This window comes from Colobus angolensis, unplaced genomic scaffold (genome assembly GCF_000951035.1).
Source record: "Colobus angolensis palliatus isolate OR3802 unplaced genomic scaffold, Cang.pa_1.0 Scaffold249, whole genome shotgun sequence".
Lineage (NCBI taxonomy): Eukaryota > Metazoa > Chordata > Mammalia > Primates > Cercopithecidae > Colobus > Colobus angolensis.
Window position 1 is genome coordinate 605,527 of NW_012115699.1, and position 22,356 is coordinate 627,882.

Consider the following 22,356-nt stretch of genomic DNA (forward strand, 5'->3'; position numbering starts at 1 on the left):
TCCCTTCAACCTCCTCCCCAATTGCTATCTAGCATAGGGCCAGGCTCAGAGGAACTCCAGAAATGCCTGGCTCCACTGTGACGTGAGCTCTGCAGGACAAAGTCTGAGCTGACCTTGAGCTTCTCAATGGTGTCACTCAGGGACTTAAGCTGAGCCACTTGCTCCATAAGTTGGGCTGACGGACTCTTGGTAGCTGTGGGGAGAGAAAGCTGGTGAGGCCCACCAAGGCGCAGGCAGGCAGTTGTACTGGATTAAGGGTTAGGGGTACAGGTATGAGATTCTCTAACAGAACAAGTACTTGAGAGAGAGTGGGTGAAAGAAAACTGAACAGTGAAGCCAAAGAACACTGCTGGGAAGAGCTTCTGTGGTAGGGGCACCACCTGAGCAGGGCCTAAATCCCTGGGCCAAGTAGAGGGGGTGGTTCTATTCATCTTGGGGGTTGGCAGGTACATACCAGGGCTGGTGCGAGTGATGTCTACTACGTGTGTGTGTGTGCTCAACTGATTCAATGTCTCCAGCAGCTGGCTGGTCTTACGATACAGCGCTCCAGCTGGTAACTCACTGCCAGGGCCCTCATGGGATAGCTTTGCAACATGCAGAGGGGGCAGGGATGCCAAGGATGCCTTCATCTGGGCTCCCTGTGGATGAAAAAAGAAGGGTAGTGGTAAGAGGTGCTAGGAGGCCCCTGCCATCTATCATCAATGGGGCGAATATGCTCCATCCCCCATCCCAGTCCTCCCTGTGGCTCCCTCACCTTGAGGATGTTATTCTCATGCTGGAGCTGGGAGATGTGCAGCCTCATGGCAGAGATCTGCTGAAGCAGCAGTGGTGAGTCCTTCACCAGCCCTGGGCCTGGCACAGACCCTGGAGCCTGCCCAGAGACGGCTCCTGTGGGGACCACAACAAATGTCATCAGCCCCAAGTGGAGAGGGTTGAACACTGGGCTCCATTCCTGCTCTTTCCCGCTTTCTACATCCCCCCATTACCCACCTCCAGTCCTGGCTCTCCCCTCACCCTGCTCCCTTAGCTCCATTTCCCACCAGCCCTGGTAACCCCCAGCCTGAGTGGGTCTCTACCTCGCTGTTGTTCTTCTGTGCTCGGGATAGCCCATGGGGGAGCAGGAAAAGAGGAGAGAGGAGTTAGGTGATTTGCGGTTAGGGGGACACACCAGAGGATCCTGGACACAACCTGCAGGAAAACCCTTTTCCTAATCATCATACTTTCTCTAACAAGACCCTCTGCCATCTATCTTTGTGGACAAGCAGATTTGTGTGAAAGAAAGACACCAAACAGGAGTGAGGCCATAAGACAGGGTACGTCTGAAGAACAGTGGCAAAGGGAGTGTGCACTGCACAAAGCACTCGGAACACGAGGCTGTTCCTGCCTGCCTGCCTCAGACGCCATCTCCAAGAAGGGCATGGAGAATGCTCCAGAGACCCCAATATGTCTGCATCCTTAGCACTCACCAGCAGCAAAGCTTAAGTTGGGGAAGCACACACACTCCCTTGCTCCTCAGGATTCTCCACTGCTCTGAGGCAAAATACCTTCTTTTTTGGTGGGAAGTTTCATAAATTCAGAACCACGTTTGTTCAAAGAGTGCTAATGTTTGTTTCAAGAGTGCTAAAAACAACACAAAGTAGTAATTCTGGAGACTCTCTCCAAAGTACACAGAGCTGTCTGTACCACAACAGCCTAAAGTCAAGAAGGTACTTGGTCACCTCGCAAGATCAAGGGGTGTCAGTGACAGAGACTTTGTTGAAGACTCTATGTAGGTAAGGTCAGCTGACAAGACACGGGAGCAGCTGGGAAAGTCTGGAGGCCCTAAGGGTTAATTCCAGGGCAAAGAGTCTGTCTTCTGGAGGGTAAGTGAGAAACTGGAGAGCAAACAAAAACTATAGGGCAGAGGAGAACAAAGACAGCAGCAGCCACCTCCTGAGTCAGGAAACTGGGGAGGCTGAAACTGGTAACCAGAAAAATGCTAGGTGAGGAGCCCTGATTATACTGAGTGACTAGACAAAGGTCAAAACACAAGCCTCAAGTGAAACTGGGAGAATTCAGCAGCGGAAGATATGGCCACATCATAGAATGAAGCCCCATGAACGCAGTGAGAAAACACAGTGCCCAAGCAGAGAAGCAATCAAGAGCAGGTATCGGGCAGGGCCAGATGCCCCAGGAGAGTCAGCCCAGCCTGCTGATGGCTGACAACCCTCTGGGATACAGGGCTGAGCAGAAAGGTCAGATTACAGAGCCAGAAAGGACATCTACTAGAGACCAACTGTCATCATTATTCTGAGCCTCATTAACAATTTAGTAAAGCCCTCCTTTGCCAAAGGAACTCAGCACATATCTTCAGGGAAAGGGAAAACTTGGTGAAAACTGGCACGGAGTGAAACTGTGCAAGCATATTCTTGGCTGAATATCCTGGGGGTAAAGGGTGGGGGGGCAGAGGTCAAACTGAGGCCAAGGACAGGAGAGAGGACAATCTCCTCTGTGCTACTGCTGCCTATTCCACTGTACTCACCACCAGCAATGCCAGAGACCAGAGTAGCAATGCCTGAAGGAGGAGGGCTCCGGAGCCCCTCAATCGTGCGCTTAGACTGGCTGTTCAGCCGCTGCTTTAGTTCTGTCTTCTCTGCCTCCAGCTGGTCGATGTCAGCCTGGAGTGCATCCATTGTCTCCTCAAAATCTCTGTGAAAGAGAATCTGGGCTTTGGCAGTGTCCCGTCTCCAAAGCACCCCTTGACTATTCAGTCCTGAGAGGTCCTTGGAATAGCCATGCTAGTGCGCAGCCAGAGCAGAGCAGCACAGGCTGAGCCTGGGGTGATGCAATGGGGTTGGCAGTGGGTAAAGAAAATGGGGAGTCTCACTATAAGAGAACCTGAGTAGGGGTATGGGTTATGAGGCAGAGAGCTCCAGCAGTGGGGAGGATTAGAGGAAGCAAGGCCCCAGGGAAAGTGCCTGACTTCTCCTTCTTCCGCAGCAGCGTCTGGGTCTCCTCCAGCCGAGTCTGGACTTTCTCGATACGCTCATCTGCATCCTTGGCAGCACTGTCCAACTTCTTCTCCAGGAGGCTCAGCCGCACATTGGCCTCACTTAGCTCCTCTCCCTGGACAAGGACAGAACTTCTAGATCCCTGACATCCTCCCCACAGTCCCTGGAAACTGGGGGCTAGACCATGAGATAGGGGGCTCTCTGAGGGTTCACTAGAGCTCCCATTGATTGCAGGCCCCACTTCTCCCCTTAACTCCCAAGCCATCTTAGTCCCGGATCCCCAACATTCACTGCTTGCCAGGGTCCTACCAACTTCCTGGCCCCCAGATCCTGAGCCTACACTACCCTCACCTTAATCTTGAGTGACTTCTTCAACTCCTTAATAACTGTCTCTCGATCTTCGAGCTTCAAACCCAGGCCTTCAGCATCTGTGATCTCTGCACGAAGGGCGGCAGCCCGCAACTCAACTGGTGGAGGCTAAGGAATGGTTGGTGGCGGATGAGAAAGTGAGGGTGGAGAGAAGAGATCATCAACGTACTCCTTTCACAGATCCAGTTACAGGGAAACCCTGCCTTCTAGGCAGGATGGTGCTCTCCAGATGCCTTCCTCCTGTCTCCCTGTCCTCCCACAACTGGCAGTAGCTCTGCAAGTCTTACTCCTACAGGCCTCTGCAACTTCTCCAAGGAAATCTCCACCTACCTTACTGGGGGGCCGCTCTGCATCATACTCCCCCTCCTGCATGGCTGTGGCCAGCTTGTTCATGGTACTGATGAGGATGTTGCATGACTGGCGCAGACACTCATAGGGGCTGCTGGAAGGGGTCCCATAGATCTGCAGGAGCCAAGGTCAGAAGTGAAAGCCCCACACTGGTCACTGATTCTCCCCACACCTTCTGCCCAGCCATTCAGGCCCACCTGCTCGCTTGCTTTGAAAGCCAGTTCCTCCAGGGCAGCCACAGGTAGTCCCTCATTCTCCGCCAGTGGGGCAATGAGCTGGGCAGCAGCAGCTGCCACCTCCTGCAGCACAGCCACAACCCACGTCAAGTGTTTCCTGCAGTCTAGGAGCGTGTCAGATACCTGTGTGACGGGCCAGAATCAGGAGTCAACCCTGGGTTCAGCACCACAGTTTCCAGCTACCCCAAAACCATTTTTGTCCCCTAACCAGATCCAGATCTTCAAGTGCTATGCCCCTCCTGTTTCTACTCAGTTTCCTTCCTTCCCCAGTTGCAGCCCTAAACCTGTGGTCCAAAGGCCAGTGCAGCTGGGATCCCAGGAGCATCTGTCCCTGGCATTCGCCTTCGGATCTTCTTGCAGAACTGGCGGATGTCACTGCATGAAGTTTCCAGATCCCGGAGCAGAAGGGCAACATCTGTAGCCTCCTGCCCACCCTACTCAGGAAAAAGAAAATGGATGGAGAACCAAGTTAGCATTAAGGCTGGGAGTAAGGAAGTGAGGACTAAGAAAGAAGAGGAGCTCACAGAGATCTAGATATGTTCTCACCTGCAAGAAGGCACGCAGCCGTCCTACCTCCACACTCATGCAGTCCAGAGCACTTTGCGTGAACTGTAAGGACAGATGCATGCAATCATCAGCCCCCAGCAGGAGCCCTTCTGACTTATCGACATCTCTAAGAAGTCCTCATCCTCTGCTGACCCCCATACATAAGTAGTCCTCTAGTTTCCCTGATATGGCTTTGGTAACTCTGCCCTAGTCTTATGTGATACTCCTTGGGTGCCTGATCTCTTGACCTGACGCCCTCCATTGCTGATCTCCACAGGGGTTGAATCACTGGCCCAGACACTTCACCTTAATGTGGTCAGCCAGCTGCATAGTACAGTCCTCAGGCTGTTCGGCAAGGTGGATGCTGTACAGATGCTGTACAGAGAGATAACAAAAGAAACAGACAACTTTTAGGCCCTGGAGGGGGTGGGGAGTTCTTCCCAAACTGTAGTTTGAGCCCTGGTCATCATGAGTCTCTGGAGGTATAAGAGAATCCAAAGCCCTCAAGCAGCTGCATCATATGGAGAGATCATCTAAGAGCAAACCAGGCCTCAAGCAGAGAGCATGGGACATACAACCTTGATAATATTAGTAAGAGCCCTCATCAAGTGAAAGCTTCCCTGCCTCCTGCCCCAAGCCCAAATTCTCGCCCCACACCTGATAGTACTTGATGGCCTTGGTGAGCGGCTCCACATTGACAGTCTCATCCAGCTGATCCTTGTGCAGCAGTTCAATGAGGAAATCCAATGAACGCTCATGGGCACTCATCTCAGGGTAAAGGCTGCCCACTTTCTTATACACATCCACACTGCACTGAGAGAGGGCACTAGAGACCAGAGAAGAGCACTGTGAGGCTAGAGTCTGACAGGCAATCTCAGTTCCGGCCAATTCTGGAACCCTGACCCTGGGGTGAGGGAGTCAGGAGTCACTTACTGCTCATAGCGGTGTAGCGTGGCCTGCAGCAGGCTCAGCGAGTACACCAGTCCAGCAGCAAAGCTGAGTTGTTCCCCAGCAGCTCCTCGCAGCCCAGGCCGCTCTGAACAGTTCTCACTTAGTTCAAACTTCTCCTGGGCCTGCTTCCGGATTAGCTCTGCCTGTGGGAAAAAACACCAGGAACCTGGGCCTCAGAGCAGAGGATGGAGAACACAGACTCAGGAATACAGTACTCAGAACTTAACTATGTGGGGAGCATGGACACACACGGGAGAGAAAGCAGAAATAGCGCTTACCTGGGTGGGGAATCTCGCATGGGGAAAGGGTAGTGATGTGATTACTGGAGGTTGTGAGGAGTCAGGATATGAAAATGAAAGGGTAGTGGGACCGGTGGAACCAAGGATCCTTCCTGATTTAAAGCTGCCACTCCTGCTATCTCTCCACCTAGAATGCTATCCTGCCAATCACCCCCAACGTTAACCCCCAGGCAGCTCGTGGCCCTCAGACAATGTTATTCCCTCAGTCACACCCTGTTCGCCTCTAAATCTCCAATTGTGCTCTCTCGCAGAACCTCTCTCTTCTTGAAAGCACACCATTTGTAATATATATTCATCAGTGACTTTGCTGTGTTCCTCCACTACACCATAAACTCTCTGTGGGCAGAGACTCTGTTGTCTTCACTCAGCATCTTCAATGCCTGATTCATGGCAAGTTCATTAGATTTCTGTGGAACATGTGATTGATTGGCTATACCTTGCAAATGAGACGAGGCATGAGTAGCAGCACCAGAACGCAGTCATGGTCCCCACCTGGCCGAAGGAAGCTGTCAGGCATGAAGGCTGTCAGCAGGGACATGTGTCGGTTGGCCTGGGCCACCTCCATCTGCCTCAATTCCATCTCAATTGCCTGTGAGGTGAACAGGGAGGAAGACTCTTAGCCAGAGTTGAAAGAGCCCCAGAATTCCCATGCTTTGCTCCAGGAGATGCCTTGCCTCGAGGGCAAGCTCAGGCCAGAGTCTTCCAAACCACTACACAAAGCACCCCTTCCCCCAGGAATCTGAAGCCCAGAACCCCATACCAGTTCAACCCAGGCAGGGCTCCCTCAGACCCACCCATTTTCCTGACCTTGGCATGGGCCTTAGTCTCAGCAAACTTGATTTTGAAGTCAAAGGTCTCTGGAGGTGGCTGCTGTTGCCTCTCTACAGATGCTTCCTGCTGGTTTGTCAGTTCCCGATTCACATCCTAGAAGGAGAGACAATGAAGCATACCTGGGTCATAAGGAAGCCCTGGGGTGATGGTGGGCAGACAGCAAGCAGTAGGCATGCACCTGAAGATGGGCGGTCAGCTGGCGGTACTTCTTAATGGTCTGCTGGTAGTCTGCAACCGTCTCCTGGGCTGCCTCCACACGCTTCTGGGCCTCACGAACCCGCGCGCCCGCCATGTCCAGCTGCTCTCGCAGCTCCAGTTCTGTCTCACGTGCATTCTCCTGCAGCTCATCGTTCATCTCATTCATCGCTTCCTAGGACACCACACCACAGTTGGGGCAAAAGAAAGGCAGGGTTGGCTGGGCGCGGTGGCTCACACCTGTAATCCCAGCACTTTGGGAGGCCGAAGCGGGCTGATCATGAGGTCGAGATCAAGACTATGCTGGCCAACATGGTGAAACCCCATCTCTACTAAAAATACAAAAATTAGCTGGGTGTGGTGGCGCGTGACTGTAGTACCAGCTACTTGGGAGGCTGAGGCAGGAGAATCACTTGAACCTGGGAGGCGGAGGTTGCAGTGAGCCAAGATTATTGTGTCACTGCCCTCCAGCCTGGCAATAGAGTGAGATGCCATCTTGGAAAAAAAAAAAAAAAATAGGCAGGGTCAGTGCAGCAAGCCCAGGCTGGGTCCCTCACCGCACACCCTGCTCAAAAAAGGCTAGCGGTCACATGTCAATCTTTTTCTCAGCAGGTCCCTTCCAAATACCCACCATCGGGGTCAGATGTCAGGGGTCTGCTCTTCTCTTACCAAGTCTCCCACAGTCTCCCTCAACTCGCGCACTTTCTCTTCCAGATTCAGGTTCCGATCTGTCAGCATCTCCACCATCTCCTCAGCACCCAGAGCAGCATCCACCTGTGTTACGGGGAGGATGGGGAGAAGAGCTGCTGGAAGGCACCTAGAAAGAAGAGGCACCAACTGATAGGAGAGTCAGGTGGGGGATTCTGGGTGAGGGGCTAGGCTCCCCAGACCTGCTCCTTGAGCTCATCAATGGTGCTCTCTGCCTGGCTTAGCTCCTCCTGCAGACGCTCCCGCTGCTGCCTCACAACTTCCAGTTCTTGGTTCTTCTTTTCCATGAGCTTCTGGAGCTTCACATGCTCCTGCTTCTCTGAGGAAGAAAGATCTCGCATCCTGCAGGGACATTAGGAAGATAGAAAGAGGAAAGCACATGTCAGAGTCTCTGGCGATGGGTGCTCTAATGAATTTGGAGACAGAAGAGTAAGCATCAGAGCCAAGCACTGAAGACCCTACCTCACCAGGGCATCCTTCAGGCGGGCGTTCTGCTCCTCAAGCTGCTTGAGCTGATAACTGGATGCAGCGCCATCTGAACCTGGAGAAGACCATTAACACTTTCAGACATGGTTCTCACCCGACGGTTTGGCCCCCAGCAGCTCTGGGCCCCTTACCTTTCTCTTCAATCTCAGCCTTGAGGATCTCTAAGTCAGTGGTGAGCTCGTCTACTCGCTCCTTCAGTGCCTCCACCTCCTGCTGCAGGGACTCAGCCCGCTCTTCAGCCATCTCCTTGTCCAAAGTGGCCATCTCAATGGCATCAGCAGTATCAGCCATCTCCTCCATATAACGTTCCTTTGCCTCCAGGGCCTCCTTGGCTTCCTGAGGAAGAGGTGGAGGTGGGAGGGGGTACAAGCACAGAGATGCCCCGTGCCTCCCTTTCTCACAGGGTGTTCCAGGCTCCAGTTTCAGTCTAGTTTCCAGCATGCTTTCTTGGGTCTCAGGCCACCCTAGCCACCCTCTTCATCCAGAGTCAAACCTTTCTCGCCTCCTTGAGGCGCCGTTGTAGGTCGGCCTGCTGCTCCTGCATTTTGCTCTTCCATTCCTGCACCTGCTCCAGTTGGATTTTGTGTTTCTCCAGCTCTTTTAGCTTTGCTTTGTCTTCTGCCCGTTTCAGTCTCAGGGTCTCTAGTTTTTCCTCCAGGTCCCGCACCTGAGCCCTTAGTACCTCCTCCTCCTGCAAAGGACAGGCCTCATGGTCTGTGCACAGCCCACTCCACCTCTCCACCAACACTGAGCTGGCGCAAAGAACACAATAAAGTGTGCAAACATCACCCAGCCCCAGGGTGGCCAAAAGTCAGTGGCATAAGAACATCTGAGAGGAAACCGTGGCACAGTATATACAGGGAAAGTATGGCATAACGGCAAGAAAAGAAAGGGTGACTCAGTCAGTGGCAAGATATCCATAGGCTACGTCCTCTCCCTTTCTGATCCAAGTTCTGGGTCTTTGCCAACCCCAGGAAATTTTCAAGACACAGCAGGTAGCCACAAGCCTCTGGGTATCTTGATTCTCCTTTATCCCTACCCCAGTCCTTACCTTGGAGGGGGAAGGAAGCGGGGGGACTGCTCCAGGAGAGGTGAGGGCCGGCGTGGGGATGATGGGTGCTGCCAGCGGAGTCTGAGCCGGGGTGCTGGGCTCACTGCTGCTCAGCTCACCTGCTGACGCTGAGCCAGAGGGGCCCAGGGAGCTACTGGCCCCAGCCACCCCAGTACTGGCTGGGCGGGTGGGCTATTCAGAGAGGGTAGAGGCAGACCAGAAAGAGAGCAGAGGATGGGGTAGTAAGAGGAACAGAAACAGAATATGAGAATATGGCAAGGGAAGGAGACAGAGAAGGAAAAAAGCAGAAAGAGAGTATCAAAGCACAGTGAGAACAGAGAAGAATGAAGGGGACAAGGAAAACGATACAGAGAGGCAGAGAGAGATAGTGACAAAGGACAGGGGGAGGAGGGAGGCAGAAGAGAGAGGGAGTAAAAGATAAGAGAAAAGACATCATAAGATTATAAGGCTCCTCGCTTGACACTGACTCCACATTCCTCCTAGCTCTGGCACTACCCGTAAGAGCAGAATCCACTATTCCCTAGAACCCCCGTCTATGACCCACTTGTGATCATTCTAGCAACTTCATAATACTCTCAGTCCCATCCTTGCTCCAGGTCTATGCCCTCCACCCCTAGAGGGAAAAAGTACAATGTAATTTCCAGAGAAGGCAGGGCCAAAAGTGGGGGTGCCAGGCTCTCTACCCCTGCTAAACCCTCTATGGGAGTCAAGCTGAATCTCCCTCTCTCAGTCTATTTCAGGGGACCCTGCAGGTAAAAGGGCCAAGGTGAAAGTTGTACCCTTAGACTCTATCTTGAAACAACCCTTCTGTCATCTCCCCTGATCTGGCAACACTATCCAGGTCCCTGTGGGGCAGGGGAGGAGGTGGGCAGAGAAGCTGACCTGAAATTCAAGTCCTGGAGCAGACAGGCCTGCCAAGGTACTCAAAGTGCTGAGCCCCAAGGTCTCCCAGTGGGCTGACACTCAGAGACCATGTGCAATCCTCAGAAGTCCCCACCCAAAGCCTGTCACAGACACACTCACCTCCTTATCCGCTGACATTTTACATGGCCAAGTTCTTCATCTTTCTTCCAATCCCTCCCCTCAAAACAGGTCAAATTTCCCTTGTTCAAGAAAGCCTGCTTTGATTAACTACAATCCCATTCATTTCTCTTTTGCATTGAAGCTACTGGCCTAGACAACCTCCTAAAAGCCAAAAGCCATTTTCCCTAGGAGGTGCCTGCCAGCACCGCGATCCCCCCCTTTCCTCTGAAGAGAACCCAGGATGCACTATGACCAACTTTCACTTGCTCATACATGTGCCCTCATACATGCACATGCCTGAAACGTGTGTGTTTACTCAGCAGTGGCTCACACAGGGGCCTGTTTTCTCACCTTGGGCCGCCGAGTTGTGGTCTGGACAGGCAACAGGAGCCAGAAGAGAAGTAGTCGGGAAAGAAAGGGCAATGAGAGAAAGACAGAGAGCAAAAGGGACAGCAATGAGAGCAGAAGAAGTAACAGGAATGGGGCTACAGTTAGCCACCCTCCCCTCAATCCCATCCCCTTCTCCCTTCAGTGAATCACTGTGTTCCTACTTCAGGAACCCAGAATTCCTGTTCCCCTTGGTTCCTGCTCCCACTTTTGTCCAATCCTTGCAGGCCTCACCCCTTCAGACACCCCGGAAATCCCAGAAGTCCATCTCTAGGCTGAGCCATAGAACAAGGAAGCAGCTAGTGAGAAGGTCCCAAGAGACCAGTGCTCCTGCAAACGATCTCTCCCACTCCAGTCCAGAGCCAGAGGCCCCACCCAGACACCACTCCCAAGGACTTTCCCAGGTCAGCCTCTTCCTTCAAGTGCTAGACTCTATACAGAACTCCCTAGAAACCCCATGTGACAAAAGTAATCTAAGCCCAGAAATGGGAGATCAGGTCCCTAGGGCAGAGCAATGCTGCTGTCCTCCCTCCCCCTAACCCCCTTCCCCAGAATCAGATCCTGCAGCAGTCCTGATCGCTAGGGAAGAGGGCTCAGGTGTCAGGACCATGAATATTGCATTAGCAGAAGCCCAGAGCTCAGCAAAGTAACCCCACCCAGCGGTAGGAAAGGAGGTGGGGGTGGGCAGCAGCATAGAAGAACTACAGCCCTAAATCAAATCTGGAAACCCTTCAGGTTACTGCAAAATGGTAAGAGGACAATTAACTCCAATTTCCAAATAGTGTTCTTGCTACCCAGTATCTCACTGCTCTAGTCAAGGTAAGATTTGGCTTGGGCCTTATTTCCAGGATACACTGAGGCCAAGAAAACCAATTCCCACCCCTCCTACCCTGGGTTAAGCTTCCATAGCTGTGGGTCAAAAACTATTCTAGGGTTCCCATCCCACCCTGGTAAAGTACCCTGATACAAACCCTGGGGGTTGGGGGATGCGGGGAGAACTAAGAGGTATTCTAGCAAAGGCTGGGTGAGGCAGGCAGGCCTGCTAGAGGCACTGAGATACCTGGGCCTGCTTCCCTAGGTTCTACCACAGGAAATCCTCCCAGATCCAGTATGCAGTAGAGGCTGCCTGAAGCCCAAGCCTGTGAGGCCACTGGGTATAAGGCCTGGAACACAGGCAGAGCCAAAAGCAGGCAAGGCCGTAAGCAAATGCCCAGGGTGTGGGGCATAGTGGTGACACACGCCTCTCCCTAACCCACCTTCGTCCTTACCCGCCTCCCCTGACCAGGTAGACAGATGAAGTCAATCAGCCCCCACCCCCACCCCAGCAGCCTGCTGCCACCATTGCCCTGGCAACCCAGCAGCAGGACGAGAGCAAGCAAGAGTACCTTTCGGGCTGTCGGTGCCTGTCTCATCATTGCAGAAAACCAAAGAAAGCAAGGAGAGGAAAGAGAAGGGACAGAGGAGGATAGACAAACACACAGAGGAAGGACAGAGGAAGGGAGGGAGGGCAAGAGACCGAACAGAGGGAAAGGCGGCGGAGACAGGAGATTAGTGCATCAAATCCCAACAATGCAGCCTCAGCTTCCCGGTGCCGCAGCTTCCCAGCCTGTAAACGGCCGCCGCTCTGACACAGAGGCCCCCGCAGATGTGCAGCCAGATCGCCAGGCTCTGGCAGGCACCAGAGCGGTGCCTGGCCCAGTTCACCAGCTTAGGCTGATGGCAGCCTCAGTGGCCGCAGCACCAGCTCCACCTGACGTCATGCACCCACCCTCCTCTGCTCCATGGGGGTGGAGCCACTGCTCCTCAGTCACCTAGCAACCGTCTAGGGCTTTGCTGGCTCCTCCTCCTCCTCATGATGGTCATGCGCAGAGCTTGTCCTGCTTCTTTCTCCAAAGAACGGGTTCTGGCTCCTCTCTTCCCTCCCTTGCCCACCCCCAAGAGCGTGCACCCAAAAACTGGGCCAGAGGCTATCCCAGAAATGGCATTCTATGGGGCCAGGGCATCACTGGGCAGGGACACAGGGCCTCTCTGCTCCAGCAGTCTCTCTCATCATACTCACACTCTGCCCCACCCCCCACCCACCCACCCATAGCCCCATTAACTCCACTTCTGTCTCTTATACAACCTGGCAACATCCTTACAGTCTCTCATCTGGCGCACACACACATCTAGAGTGCCCCTCCAGCAATAGAACTCAGCTCTGAGGAGCACACACAGTGACTAAGAAACCCTGGGGAACATGCATCTGGGTAGTAGCAGCTCTAATGACTGTTGGGCTCCTCTCCAACCATCCCCTGGTTGTAGACAGGTTAAAGCTTGTCTCTAAAGGGTTTCCAAAAAGAACTAAGCACTTTGCAGAGACATCTGAGTTTTCTTCTGCCTTCTCCTTCAAAGCACATTCTTTTGCTCTGGAACCAGCTCCCTGATCCACATGGGTGAGAGCAGGGGCCCTAGGCTAAGTGATCCACTTTGAAAAAACTACTGGAGCGGAAGACTGGGGTGCCCCGGGGTGGGGGCACTCAACTGTCTGATTGACACTTTCCAACATGAGTGCAGAAGGGCAGCATGGGTGGCCTAGCCTGGGCTTTCCCACATTTCCCCAGGCAGCTGCCAAAGCCCCTGGTCAGACCAGGCTGTGGAAAGAACTCCATAAATATCAGACCATAGTTTTGTGCTCTTCTCTATTCAAGGCCTGAGGTGAAATGGAAACCCTAACCAGGAGACAATAATCAAAGGACAAAGCCAAGTTTCTATGACTCTGAAATGGGCCCAGGATCCTTCACAGCACTATTTCCTTTATATCCCCATCTCCAACCAAAGCAAGTACTGGCATGTGGTCTCTACCATGGCAAGACTTCAAAGTGAGGACTCATCACCAACCAGGAGCTGGTTTCCTCCTGGAAAAGGCGATGTTTTCCTCTCCCCTCCCACAGCCCCAATCCAGCAGCTCTCCATGCAATGTCAGAAAGGCCTGAGATAGGCTGACAATAAGGAAATCATAGAATTGTACATACAACACAGTACATACAGGCCAGACAGGCACATGCAGGTCAAAAAGAGCTTGAGCAGAGTCCCAAGGCAAGGGCTGGTATGAGGAAGTGGTTATGGCAGTTTAAGAGTTTAAATCTAAGAGTTTAAAGAGTCTGTGGTGGGGAGGGGAGGGAAGGTGACATGATTGAGCCCCACTCCAATGATGGTTGATGAAAGGCTGCAAGGGGTAGGAGGTAGGCCTCAGGCACACCACCAGAGGAGGAAGGAGGCAGGGACAGACTGATGGGGCAGAGTTGCGGGCTGTGGGGATATTTATGGCAGTGCCCATGCAGAGGCAGGCACATGAAGGCTCTTAGGTTTTCCAGCTTGGGACTGTTCTTACCCTATGCTCTGTTCCCTGACCTCCCATCTCCTTGCAAAAAAACCCGTCACTTGGTATCTTCCTCAGTCCCATTCCCCCAGTCTATTTTTCTATGGTTGTCCGAGCTTGGGCTAAGTGAGAACCCACTGTAACCCAGTAAATGATCTATTTCACACTGCTGCTATTTACAGTCAAATGCTTATAGTTTTTGACTGGGGAATCTTTGACTTGGAGTCCTGGGGCAGAGAGAATCATCCCTAATGAATGCTACCTGGACGTGGACACTGAGCCTGAAGTTCTTGCACCCTTCAAAGGAACTCTGAAAGCCAAGGCCACCATTTCCTCTGGCCATCCCAGCCCAAGGTCATACACACACAGGCATGCAGCAACCCAAGGACATGCAGGACAGCTGGGGAAGGGGCTCATGGCCCCCATCCACCCAGGCACAAATAGTAAACACACCACCTTCTTAGGCTTCAGTCCCCGCTGCATGAGGAGTAGGAAAGGGCAGAGTTAGAGAACAGATGTCCTGGGCATAGGTGTTAAGACCAACTCAGGCATACACAGGTTAGGTTGGGGTAAGGGGTTGTCAGGGTGAAATGAGTAGTCCCTCAAAGATCAGCTTCCATGATGTTCACCCCTTGGCCCAGAGAAGCTGCAGAGTCTACAGCCCCACCTCACACACCCTGCACGGAGTAGCAGAGAGGAACTAGGAAGCACCCTCTGCATCCAGCTTAAAACAGGAGGTAGAGGGTCCGACTCCTTGCCATTCACTTGTGAATAGGAGATTGCTTCTTCCTCTATCTTCTACCTTAACCTTACCCTCAGATCCTTTAGATGTTGGCATCTTTGGGTTCCAAAAGGTAGGAAGTTGGCTACACTACTAGGGTTAGACCTGTCCTTCCTATCACCCTCAGCTCAATCTCATTTGACCCTGAACTTATGGAGCCTATGAGTTTTTCCCTGCTACCAACTTTACTATAACTCTAATGCAGAAATTAATCCCCAGAAAGCCTCCTTCTTAGGGAAGCTGGAGAGACTTGAAGGCAACTCAGACTCACCTACTACTTCTACCTGCCTAGCACTGGGTATCCCCCATATTTCTCCTTCCCCTCCCTTTATTACTCCCCATCTCCACCCCCAAACCACTCACCAGTTTGCTAGTCTTTGCAGTTGTATCAGTTCCCTCTGTAGAAAGCAAACAGAAACAAAGTGTGTACTTGTATAGAGAGGTAGGGGGAGATATAATAAAGGAATATAGTGATGATGGAAAAAAACATCTTAGGATCTACTGTGGCCCCATGTTACCAGGAGAAGCCCTGGGGACTCCTCCTGACTATGAGGAGGCAACTTTAAGTGGGTGGTTGTTACCTCTTTTGAGGACTTTTGAAGCAGAAGAATCAGGTGTCTCTGGGGAAGTAGTATCTGCTCCATCTTCAAATACCTGGATCTGAGGCCAGATTCAATATAGCCAGATCAATAGATTCAATATAGCCAGATCAATAGATTCAATATAGCCAGATCAAGGATGGCTGTAATATGGGCCCCTCCCCAGGCTCCAAGCAAATCAAGAGTACAGGGCAGCTTCCCTAAGGATGGATCTCCAATCTTCCCTCCCCCACTACCTTCCACTCTCCCAACCAGAGGCTTATGCCCATGCTCAGGAAAAGGAAGTACCAACACATCAGCTGCACATGCAACAGACATGTGCACACATGCACACACATAGAAGGGCGTGAATACCTGGGACTGGCGCACAAAGATGCCATGCCCTTCATCACATGTGAAGTACTTCCTTCCTTGAACAGTTCCATCATTTTTGCCCTTTGCTTCATCCAGAATCACGCCTACCCATTTGCCAGTGGCAAAGAGTGTGGCTCCAACATAGGCCACAGTGCCTCGGTGGCCTTTTCCAATCACTTCTACACGGGAGCCCACCCGCAGAGGCCGGGCGCTTGCCTCTGCACTCATCCTGCTGCCGCTGGGCGTCTGAAAGAAAGACATAGGTAAACATAGACAGTTAGAGGCCGCAGATCAAAGGTGGCATTCTCATGTATAAGAAATGCCTCAGCCAAGATGCTGGACTGAAAAACAACCAGAATCATTTTCTTAAACCCCATTTGCAGAATTGGGTGGAACCCCAAACTCCCCTCTGAAAAAATGTCAGTGATATTCTCTTCTAAGATTTCTCCAAATTCCTCTGGAATCTGCTAGAATTTTTAAGGGTTTATATTTTTTTATAACAAATCGGAATGCATTGATTAGTCTGTGAATGTCACCACATGGCTGCTTTCTCAGGAGCACTGCCTCCTTAATTCTCCTCTCAGGAAGGGAATTAAGCTCAAGCGAATAACTCAGTTTAGACCAGGCTCCCCACAACCCAATGCCCTGACTCAGGAGTCTGAGCTGGGAAGACAGGCAATTCAGTGGGTGAACCTACAGAATCATCTTTCCCCTTCCACTGTCACTTGTCTCCTCTGTGTTTCAAATGGTTTTCTTAGGCCTCATCCTTTCAGAGGCACACAATTGTGCCTCCTTCCAGACCCTTAAGTCACCACCTCTCCTTCCCGATCTGACTCCTCCCATCCCCATCCACAACCCACCATGAAACCCCAGATGCTTCACCACAGCCCATTCAACCATTCAACTCCTTTCTACCTGGCCTGAGTCTTGTTTGGTCAACTCTCTATCCCCAAGTTCTGGAGATTCTTCTCCATGCTATTTTGCTATAAAAAGGAAAACACAGGCCAAGTAAATGGGGTGGATCTACCCCTCACTCTGTTCCCAAGACTCTGCTCAGTGGTCCAAATGAATGGTTTATCACTCCACAGATGGGCAAGGCAAAAGAATAGACTAAGACACTGTCCTTGGGCAGCTCTCAGCTTCTGGCACACCCATGATGACTGAACACAATAGAAAATTAGGTCCCAAATAGGCCCATGGTTTAGAAGAAAATCACACTTGTCATTTTTAGCAATAGCAACTCCATGAACCAGGGGCCTTGCAGCAAACAGATGAATGAGGCATGATGAAGTGATACCATCATCCTAAAGACTCTATGGGAGTCCCTTCTGATACTCTCATTCATAATAGCTTCAGAAGGGAGCCCTAGCAGAGCCATGGAAGAGCCAGGACACCTCCCAACCTGTCGTTGCCTAATTCCCTTCCCCAAAGAGCTCATCCAGGAAGGTGAGGATATAGTTCCCAGAGGTTCCAGGATCTCAAATCACACCTGGAACAGCAGGATGGCTCTCATGGACCTGATAATAAAAGGAATTGCCAGTGATATAAAAGGCTGAACCCAAAGTCAGAGACTCCCCCACTTTCCAACCCCAATAAGCCTCTCAGAACCAGGGGGCACAACAGTAGCTACAGATTCAATCTCAGAAGAGAAAGTAACAAATAACAAAGCAGCTCTTAAGAAAGGCTTTACTATAAGACCTCTCTGACACATCATCCCCATTCTGAGTCTCCAGGATAGTCTGGACCCCCTCAGGAGCCCCTGGTATGAGGGCCAATTAGAGTCAGAGGTCAGGCCTTGCTAGTCCCCATTTAGGGATCAACTCTGTAAAGGGAAGCCTGTCCAGCCTTACACCACCAGGGCTTCGAGGGCTCCTTAGAAAACACAGTCTGAGTGCCCCCAGCTGAGCTCCAGCCTATCTCCCCAGCCCCCACAGCAATGATGTCCACAGGCACCCAGGCCTTCCCCAGCAGCCCTCCAGGGCCATCCCAGATTAGGGCCACTTACCCGGCTGTACACGTGCCTCTTGCTCTGTGCCATGTTGCTCACCCGGCCTCTACCCCCTCCCCCAGCTGGCCAAAGACAGAGAAAAAGGTAGAAACCTAGGCAGGAGGGTCAGGGCGCTGGGCCCTCATAGAGGGACACAGGAGTCGTCAGGCACAGCCCTCCCCAGTCCATGGGCCTCACTCGGTGGCCTACACGGGTAGGGGTGGGGACAGTGATGGGGGCTGAGGAGCAAGTCCCCTCTGCTGCCTGAGGATTCCTGAACCCAGAGACACAGAATCCTGCTTGCCAGCTGATGAGTCTCACTCTGCGCTAGTGCTGCTCTAGACTTGTCAGGAACCGTGCTAGCCTCTGGGTCCTAGTGCCCCCCTGCTTCACGTGGGCCAGGGACTAAGGGCCGGGCCTGCGCCACATATCCTCAGCACTCACCTCTTAAGTATACTGTCCTAGGGCTGGGAACAGTCTTGACAGGTCGTCCTAGTCTGTACCCACTCACCATCACTGTTCCCCTGTCCCCCATGATGTAAGGCCTTAGCAGGCCGATAAGCATCAAGTGACACTTCAAAGTGATCAGCTGCCTAGGGCCTCCATACAGCCAAAATAAGGGTCTCTCATTCACCTTTCTGGTGCTCTTCTCTCTCCCTCCCCTCTCTAAACTCTGGACTCAAGGTCCAAATTCATGCGATTAGGGCCTGGATTTCAATCTCAAACTGAGCCAGAGGAGACAGGACCTGCCCAATAGGCAGCAAGGGAAGGGCAGTAATGGAGGCAACTTCACACACATAGCAAAGCAAGCCAAGTACCCCAGCCCCCTCCCACAAGGCTGGCAAAGGTTGCCATAGTCACTCCTCACCCTTTATGGTTGTTATAAGGGGCCAGGTTGTAAAACCCAAGAGTATCAGACTCAACTGCATTACTAAAGGCAGTAGTCAAAAGCAGAGAGCCCTTCTTTATTCTTGTAGCACAATGCCCAGTCCACCTCAGCCATCTGCCCCTTGTACTCTTGGCCTTGCCTCCTAGCATCTCAGACCCGATGAAATGGTTTATTTTCTACGATTCTGTATTTCACAAAAATTCTCCAATAACCATGTATTACTTTTATAATTAAAATTGTTTAATGAGATTATGCATTCTAATAAGAGGTCTCCAAGGGACTATGTAACCATACTGCTTTCATTCACTGGCCCATCTATCATGGGCTAGGAACCAAAAGACCAGGGTCCCTGCTCCTACACAGCCAACAAGGTTGGCCTGGGGTCTGACCTATGGCTCCACTGAGTATGGTATGGATCTAGTTCCCTTGGGCCTAGGGATGCCTGTCTTTTCTGTACTGGGCTTACTTCACTGGCAGAACAGTGACTTCACCCCACTCTACCCTCCTAAGATAGGCCAGGTAGCCCAACAGTAGAATGATAGCCAACATTCAGAAATATAGCCCCAAAACACAATTCCATATCTTCAGTCCTGGCCAGACCCCCTAGGAAATCATCTCTCTCCTCCTTGCAAAATCTCCATGTTTCCCCCTCCTTTCCCTATTCACCATTACACAGGTGGGCAAGGTCAGGCACGTCCTTGCAGCCTGGACCTCACATGTTCGGGGCACTTCACAGTCTACCTTAAAAAAAAGACATTTTATAGAACCATGGTTGAGTGCTGGTTCTAGACTCAGGCTACTTTCCTGGCTTTACCACTTTGTAGCTACATAAACTTGGTCTAGTTACTTAACATCTCTATGCCTCAATTTCCTCATCTGCCATGGGGAAGTAACAAAGAACATATTTCAGAGAGGTATCATGAGGATTAGCTGAGATAATCCATACAACGCATCCAGAACACTGCCTGGTATTTGTAAGTGCTAAATAAAAGTTAGCTAAGAACAATGTCATAATATATAGACATTACAATAACCCCACTGAGAGGTTGGCCAGGGATGATGCTGACAAGACAACTGAGGCTTTGAGAACTGAGCAACTTCCCTGAAGTTACACAGGCTGTGAGGAGTAGAGCCAAAACTGGAAGCGCCCTGACCCAGAGCCCTCTGTGCTTTCTACTGCCCCTTACCATTACCACAAACATCTCTAGGCTTCCAACACACTGCTCTTCCTGTAGGCCGCACTGCCTTCAAAAATTCAAAAGAGCTCAGATCTAAAAATAGCCTCACAACTCACTAACCACATAGGTATCAACAGTCCCCCAACTTCTTGGAATCTGTTTATTTTCCTATGAAATGGAAATAATATCTGCCATATCTATGTCAGTATTATGAGGTTCAAAAAAGCTAAAGCATAAACAAGTACCTTGTAGGCCAGGCGTGGTGGCTCATGCCTGTAATCCCAACACTTTGGGAGGCTGAGGCAGGTGGCTCACTTGAGACCGGGAGTTCAAGACCAGCCTGGCTGACATGGCGAAACCCCATCTCTACTAAAAATACAAAAATGGGCTGGGTGTGGTGGCGCATGCCTATAATCTCAGCTACTTGAGAGACTTTAGGCATGAGAATCGCTTGAAGCCGGGAGGTAAAGGTTGCAATGAGCCAAGATCATACCACTGCACTCCAGCCAGGGTGACAGACTGAGACTCAAAAAAAAAAAATAAAAGTACCTTGTAAAAAGTACAGAAATTATAGAAGTGCAAAGAATTACCTGACATGATAATGGTATATACAGCTACACAATAAATATTATAAGAAATTATAGAGAGAGGTAAATTAGAAAGAAAGGGGGTACCTAAGCATGCCTTGAATTATGGGGATTTTAGAAAGTATGTGGAAAGGCCCAGAAAGCCCTGTAAGTTGTGAACACAGCATGAATAGAGGCAGAAATAACTTGGCTTGACCAGGGAATAGTAAAGAATACTGGCTTAGCTGAAGTAACGAATTCTAGATGAGTTATTCTATCAAACTACAAGGCTTTTGAAGCATAGCCCACACCTTTTCCTCTTTATGATCCAGTAGCCAGTACGCAGCTCATGGTCAAATATTTATTGAATAAATAAACATCTTAACATTGCAATGTACTGGGAGGTAACTGTGGGTAGGCAAGAAGTTTAACATCAGGCAGACACAGATGGTCTTGATCCAATAATCACAGGAAGACAGTCCTATTCCTGAGCAGGAGACAGCATAGTGAAAATTATTTTAGGAAGATCAAACTGATGACACCTGCAGGATGGAGTGCAGGCAGGAGCAACCTGGCAAAGACAGGAATAACAGCAAGGAGGCTGCTGCAATAGTGAACACAGGGTGAGGAAGGCCTGAACCAGGATCAGGAGAGTGAGAAGAAAGAGGCCAATTCAGAGACAGTACCAAAAAAGCCTAAGAAGGCCCTGTAATAGATCAAACATGAGGAAAGAGGCAGCAGGCCTACACGGGCTCTGGAGACAGACCTGAATACACCTTTGGTTCTCCTCTGAGCAAGATATTTAACTCCTGAGCCCTGGTTACCTCAACCGCAAAAAGGAAGAAATAATGTTACCTCACAGGGACATTTTGAAGATTAAATAAGATTTAAATAAAGCATTTAGCACAATGTCTGTATGCTCACCAAATGGCAGATAACATCTTCATTCATTATTTTAAGGAAATATCCATGATGACTTGCACACAGTAGGAACTCAAATGCTGCAAGGATAAATGGATGGGTCAATGAATGCATGAATAAGTAAATGAATAAACTCAGGAAGTTTTCAAGCATGAGAAATGTAATAATTGAAACATTAACAGAATCGAAGAAATGGGAGGGGAAACAACATGTTAGGAGAGAGAAAATGCGTCCCATTCTTAGGGCCTTCTCTGGGGAAAACTTAATTGTATACACGAATACATGTACTTCACTATCTCCTTCAAAAATGAACCTGTGATGGTAGCCAAAACAGATTCCATTCTCTCCATTCCACAGATGATAGAACTGTGTCTCAGAAGTCAAATGACTTGCCTAAGTCTCATAGCCAAAAAATGGCAGGGGGCACATCTGAATATCTCTACAGGTAGGTGCTCCTTCCACAGCATTACCGGGCCCAGGCCCATATCCCATGGGACAATCCTGGGTTAATGTTACCCCAGCCAGGGAGGAGACAGACACCTCTTGGATTTCTAATCCATTTTCCTCTCCAATGATATTAAATACCACTAAAATAGCTAGAAAAATGGGAAGAGAGGAGGGAAAAATATCTGTGTCTAGTAAATAAACTGCCAATAGTCTTAGAGAAATTTCAGGAAATTATAGGAAAATAAGATTTTGGAGAATTAAAAAGGAGAAAGTGAGGAGGAAAAAGACTCTTTTCCATCTCTACCATTTCTCCCCTGTCTGAACCATTTCTACCTTGTTTTTACTGGCACCCCGGCATTCTTTGATACCTTGATCTCCTCTTGTCTCACCTTATCAAACCTTGATCCTGGGCTAATCCAACTGTCTGCTTTCCCTGCTTTCCCACTCCTAGAGGAGCTTGTCTGAAACCCAGGCAGTCTGACAGCAAGGCAAAACTATACATCTCTGAAAGCACTAGTAAGGAAGAGATAAGTGTGGACCTAAGTCCTTCAGGAGTCAGAAAGGAAAAGGTCTGCTTATTGAGTGGTAAATGGAGGCTGGGAGACTGGAAGCTTGGAAAGCTGGATTCCAGATATTCACAGGACCCCAGAAGACAATGTGTACAGAGCTTTTTGTTCCTAGGTCCTACTCAGTATCTGCCTTACAGATTTCATAGATAGGGCCTACACACTCAATGGACTTCCTTCCCTTCTCCAGCTCCTCATTACCCTAAAAAATGTCTACAGACCCACTCCCACTCTGAATGCAGCTCTACTCCATCTCAAAATGTCCC

The 22,356-nt window shown here is 50.6% G+C and overlaps 1 protein-coding gene across 6 annotated transcripts in view; it reads right to left on the reverse strand.

The window, feature by feature from the left end:
• Positions 1–22,356, reverse strand: part of DCTN1 (dynactin 1) — a 31,038-nt gene that overhangs the window by 1,378 nt on the left and 7,304 nt on the right. The window contains exons 1-30 of one of the 6 annotated variants that reach the window (XM_011946050.1): positions 17,542–17,891; positions 15,537–15,782; positions 15,165–15,243; positions 14,947–14,981; positions 14,259–14,279; positions 11,827–11,844; positions 10,406–10,426; positions 9,011–9,202; positions 8,453–8,650; positions 8,091–8,295; positions 7,936–8,014; positions 7,656–7,815; positions 7,435–7,539; positions 6,749–6,940; positions 6,547–6,663; positions 6,176–6,328; positions 5,423–5,583; positions 5,147–5,315; positions 4,796–4,864; positions 4,490–4,552; positions 4,228–4,377; positions 3,905–4,066; positions 3,690–3,821; positions 3,342–3,467; positions 2,963–3,105; positions 2,522–2,688; positions 1,077–1,091; positions 755–888; positions 455–638; positions 114–193 (exon numbers count right to left, since the gene is read on the reverse strand). In XM_011946050.1, the coding sequence (XP_011801440.1) occupies positions 114–193; positions 455–638; positions 755–888; positions 1,077–1,091; positions 2,522–2,688; positions 2,963–3,105; positions 3,342–3,467; positions 3,690–3,821; positions 3,905–4,066; positions 4,228–4,377; positions 4,490–4,552; positions 4,796–4,864; positions 5,147–5,315; positions 5,423–5,583; positions 6,176–6,328; positions 6,547–6,663; positions 6,749–6,940; positions 7,435–7,539; positions 7,656–7,815; positions 7,936–8,014; positions 8,091–8,295; positions 8,453–8,650; positions 9,011–9,202; positions 10,406–10,426; positions 11,827–11,844; positions 14,259–14,279; positions 14,947–14,981; positions 15,165–15,243; positions 15,537–15,782; positions 17,542–17,574 (3,609 nt within the window). In that variant the 5' untranslated portion in view covers positions 17,575–17,891. Of the gene's footprint in view, positions 1–113; positions 194–454; positions 639–754; positions 889–1,076; positions 1,092–2,521; positions 2,689–2,962; positions 3,106–3,341; positions 3,468–3,689; positions 3,822–3,904; positions 4,067–4,227; positions 4,378–4,489; positions 4,553–4,795; positions 4,865–5,146; positions 5,316–5,422; positions 5,584–6,175; positions 6,329–6,546; positions 6,664–6,748; positions 6,941–7,434; positions 7,540–7,655; positions 7,816–7,935; positions 8,015–8,090; positions 8,296–8,452; positions 8,651–9,010; positions 9,203–10,405; positions 10,427–11,826; positions 12,240–14,255; positions 14,280–14,946; positions 14,982–15,164; positions 15,244–15,536; positions 15,783–17,541; positions 17,892–22,356 lie in introns of those variants that run through there. The other 5 variants (XM_011946049.1, XM_011946051.1, XM_011946052.1 and 2 more) reach the window with 5 other exon arrangements.